Source organism: Cervus canadensis, chromosome 6, assembly GCF_019320065.1.
Source record: "Cervus canadensis isolate Bull #8, Minnesota chromosome 6, ASM1932006v1, whole genome shotgun sequence".
NCBI lineage: Eukaryota > Metazoa > Chordata > Mammalia > Artiodactyla > Cervidae > Cervus > Cervus canadensis.
Genome location: NC_057391.1, coordinates 67,800,771 through 67,805,231, shown reverse-complemented (window position 1 = coordinate 67,805,231; position 4,461 = coordinate 67,800,771). Strand labels below are relative to the sequence as shown.

The 4,461-nt window shown below is 53.4% G+C and overlaps 1 protein-coding gene across 1 annotated transcript; it reads right to left on the bottom strand.

Moving 5' to 3' along the window:
- Positions 1-564: 564 nt before the first annotated feature.
- On the bottom strand, positions 565-2,573 carry SIX6 (SIX homeobox 6). Its single transcript, XM_043472955.1, has 2 exons — positions 1,924-2,573; positions 565-839 (listed from the first exon to the last, which is right to left on the bottom strand). The coding sequence occupies exons 1-2, from the start codon at positions 2,493-2,495 to the stop codon at positions 671-673; spliced, it is 741 nt and encodes a 246-aa protein (XP_043328890.1). The 5' UTR covers positions 2,496-2,573; the 3' UTR covers positions 565-670.
- Between the last annotated feature and the right edge of the window lie 1,888 nt (positions 2,574-4,461).

Below are 4,461 nucleotides of genomic sequence, written 5' to 3'. Positions count from 1 at the left end.
ATCAGAAAAGGCAAAAGACAGAGAAGACTCTCCTGAGACCATTGCACAGGGACCCCTGCCTGGTGAAGATAAATGATCTCTCAGTTTTCTTTTTAGGAATCTGAGAGCAGCTCCCTTAAGAAAGGTTGCTCACCAGGTTTTTATTGTTTGGTTTCTTCACACAGCTGATTGGCTCCACCCTGCGCCCTTTGAAACAGCAAATTCTCTCCATGCAGAGAAACCTACCACGCAGTCTCTTAAATAAGTAAATAAACAACATATATATGTTTTGTTTTAAAAAAAACTTTAAAGCAAAAGTTATACATATATAATAGCGTCCTTTCGAGGTGAAATACCCACGGGAGGTTCAGGGGAGACGCTCAGCGTGCAGTTCGGGTTCTGGAGGCATCTTTGCAACAAAATCCTTGGGAAAAAGCAAAGCAAGGAGAACGTGGAACTGGGTCGGGCCTCACCACGGGCCCCTGTGGCAGTGGCCGGATGGCGCCGGTGGAGCAGGTCAGGCGTAGGGCAGACAATGGCAACCAAGCCCGCGGGTCCCTGGCCACCTGATTCGCTGGCTTGCTTGGTCTCTCATCCTTTCTCTCTTTCATTTTATTTGTCTCGTGTTTTGTTTTGTTTTGTTTTGTTTTTAAACGCCGAATTCTGTTTCTTAGTATAATCGGTGGGCAACTCAGATGTCGCACTCGCTGTCGCTGGAAGTGATGGAGATGGCCGAAGTGGCTGCCTTGCTGGACAGGCTGGCGGCCGGGCTGGCGGCAGCACCCAGCACCTCGGGCGTGCCCTCTTCCTCGGCTCTTAGCGTCCGGCCGGACCCCTGCGACAGGACCTGCTGCTGAAGTCTACCGGGAAGGAAAAGAAACTGGTCACTGCGCAAAACTAGCCACTGACCTCCCGCCCACTCCCACCCCTTGGTCCACATCCCTTAAGCCCAGCAGTCAGCCCCTCTCCCTCTGACCCGCGCAGTTAAAACTGATAAGAGGAGGCAAGAGAGGCTGGGCAGGAGGCCTTTGGCCACTGCTCTGGGAGCCTTGCGGTCGCTCCATCGTCCTTAGTCCTTCCTTGGCTCCCTGTCTCCCACTCTTTGGGATGCTGTGCTCACAAGGTCATTCCTGGCTGTTGGTCACCGTTGGGAAATTTACAATATTGTCAGGATAAATGAGACATCAGTGGCAAGGACAGATGAGACTCTGGGCCAGGAGACCCCTTTCCCAGCTTGTCTGCCTTGGGCGCACCTCTGTGCCGGTACCCCGGAGGCCAAGTCTGCCCCAAACTAGAAGCAAAAAGGGCAGCCTGATGGTTCCCAGGAGGGTTTGGGCCTGGGAGAAGAGGTTGGGTTCTTGGCCAAACTATTTGAGATCCACACACTGGGGAATGAAAAACCTCTGCCAAGTAGTTTGCTGTTTGAGACAGGGCTGCCCACCCATAGGAAGAGCAGAACTCGACTTTCCACTTCTTAAAACATAAGTTAGAAATTTCAAAGCATTAGAGAAGGAGGCCTTTGGACTTTAAAATGACAACACTAAACTGCCTCATTGCTAACAAGCCAGGCTTCACCTAATAAATAATAGGAGCTTGGGCCCAGGCTGACAAGAATTAACCTTGGGCCTTGAGGTCTCTAGTTGTTTCTGGGGTTTTAATTTTTATTTCTTTCTCCCTCTCATTGTAGCCTTGGTATGGTGACTGGAACCAGCTGCAGGAGCGACCCCCAGGCCGCGAAAACCAGACAGAAAGGGTGGGGAATCCAGAGCCCGGGAGGAAACCCCCACCCAGGAGCCCAGAACGCAGTGAGCTCACACCGAAGACCTCCATCCCATCCCAATTCCTACGGAATCCAAGTCTACAGGCCTTCGGTAAGGGCGCCGGGGGTGCGGTCACCCGCTCCCTCCCGGTGAGTTCAAGGCTCGGAGGTCTATAGGTACCGACCTGTTTTTGGCTGCAGCTGCCCGATCCCTTTGCCGGCGGTTTTTGAACCAGTTGCCCACCTGCGTAGGGGTCAGTCCGGTTGCCTGGGCGAGCTCACGCTTTTTGCTTGGGTTGGGGTAGGGGTCCTGCAGGTACCATTCCCGCAGCAGGTGCCGCGTGCGCTCCTTGAAGCAGTGTGTCTTCTGTTCGCCGTCCCAGATGGTGCGCGGCAGCGGGAACTTCTTCCTCACTCGGTACTTATCCACCGGCCCCAAGGGCCGTCCACGCAGCTTCTCAGCCTCCTGGTAATGCGCTTCGAGCCACAGCGCCTGCAGTTTGGCGTGCGACTCCTTGGTGAACTTGTGGTTTTCCAGGATATGGTAGAGCTCGCGGTAGTTGCCACCGTGAAAGGCCACGATGGCTCGCGCGCGCAGCACGGATTCATTCTTGTTGAGCGCCTCGCAGGCCGCAGGGGCCACAGGCAGCGACCAGAGGAAGCGACCCAGGCGCTCCACGTCGCCGCTCTCCTCTAGAGTCTCGCATACCCCGGCCACTTGCTGGGGACTGAAATTCAAGATAGGCAGCTGGAACATCGAGGCAGCGCCGGCGACAGCGGAGGCGCTGAGTCCGGAGCGGGACACGCAGCAGATGCCCGCGGGCCCGGCCGGGTGCGCCAGGCTCTCCTTGGTGAAAGCGGCTCGGGGCAACCGGGATGCACCGCCAGGGCAGCGGCGCAACCGCGGGGAGCAAGTGAGCGGGAGGGATTGGAGGAGGTGCAGACTCCGCAGCTCGGGTTCGGCTCGGCTCCGTTAGGGCACGCAGGCCAGCTAGCCGGCGCCGCTACTGGGGTGGGCGGATTGGCGGCGCGGGCGCCATGGAGACCCCCTGTCAGTCACTGGCCGGCTCTGCCAATCAAGACTGCGACCGGAGGGCCCAGGCCATTTCAGCACCTCCCCGCTCTCGACAGCGCCCGCCGTTCTCCGGTGGACTTCGCAGTATTTTGCAGAACTTGGAGGAGGGAAAGATGTGCCAGTGGATGGGAGAGAAAGCGCGAGCCGAGCCGCAGCCTTTCGCTGCCACCCCTATCCCTGTTCCTCCCTCTTCCCCGCAACCCCCCATCCCCACCACCGCAAGAGGCGGTGATGTTGCAGAAATCCACTTTGGGGCGAGGCGCTGCCTGGGTCAAGAGGCCTCCAGAGGACAAAGAGGACTGGGCCAAAACGAAATCCTCTGAGAGAACTCACTAAATTTAGTTATAACGAACAGAAAACCTTGAAGGGGAACACGAAAGGGGAGGGTGGGGAAGTGGATCATTCCCTTTTCATGCCTGCACCCATCTCGGCATGCCTTTCCAGCTGCCAAAGCAGCCGAGTGGGAACCGAATCTGAAGCAGAACGAACCGACCCGGGGGCTGTAGAAGAGGTCAGTTTGGACTCAAAACCCATCACCTTCAAAAGCCTCCTAAAATCATTTAAAATCCGAGCTAGGACACTCTCACTTCTGATAACCCAGGCCCTGACCATGAAGTGAAGCTCTTGCAACAAAAGGGGCGCTGCACACCCCAAGTTTATACTTTTCAGTTTTTCTCCCCAGTTTAATGGACTTGAACAAATGTGCAGCATAGCCACATCTAGAGTGAGAAGTCACTGGTAGGTCAGGACAGCAACTTAAAAGCTTATTTCAAAGACCTTTTTAAAAAGTATTGATTTGCTCTTCTTGCAGGCTAATTTTGCCATACCCTCTGTTAGAATATTTAACTCTTGAGCTGGGGATAGAAAATCTAACCTTGGCCTTTGGGCCCAACAGTAATTCAGTAAAAGTAAAATAGAGAAGAGGGAACCACACTAATAGAGAAGGGGTTGCAGAAAGTGCTTCTTAAGCCGTTGAGCACTGATCCTTCCTCAAGGATCAAGAGAGGAAGGGCCTTCTTGGCGGCTCTGCCTTGGGGCCAGCGGTTGAATTGATAACTTTATTGAGTCCCAGTTGACATCTTCATCATACCGTTTTCTGAGAAGTAGGTCAAAAGTAACTACCATCTCACCTGGCTTTTAATAGGGGTTTGTTTAGTTTGAAGAAAATAATTGGGAGAGGGGAATCCGGCGAAAACTCCAGGAAAAACCATCTTTGGAGGTCCATCCCCAGAAAGGAATCAGATGGGAATGTTCACTGCCGAACTGGACTGGGCCCGGCTGTCTTTTCTTTAGTATCAAGTACAATTTGTATGCGGCTTGTACGGCTTTGGTAAATCAGAAGGCAGATAGATAGCACAGATGGTTGGAGGTGTCGGGTCAGATCATGCTACGCCTGAGTGCAGGGCAAAGCTCATTCTGACGGAAAACCCTGATATTATTTTCACAGATCTTCACAGTTCACTCAAAAAAAAAAAAAAAAAAGCAAAGGGGAAGAAAAAAAAGCCCTGCAACCATTTACATCATTTCTGTGAGATTGCCAGCCGCCTCAATGGAGAGACTTTCTTTTCTAAGAGCTTATTTTCGTGGAATCCGACAGGGCAGGGGCAAAATAGAGAGGGTGATGAGGATAATGTCAAAGCACAAATCT

Bases quoted from the DNA above. Each gene is read 5' to 3' on its own strand.
- SIX6 (XM_043472955.1), bottom strand. From the start codon at position 2,495: ATGTTCCAGCTGCCTATCTTGAATTTCAGTCCCCAGCAAGTGGCCGGG. The intron at 840-1,923 runs GTCGGTACCTAT...CCTTCCCGGTAG, and splicing joins GCAGCTGCAGCCAAAAACAG to ACTTCAGCAGCAGGTCCTGT.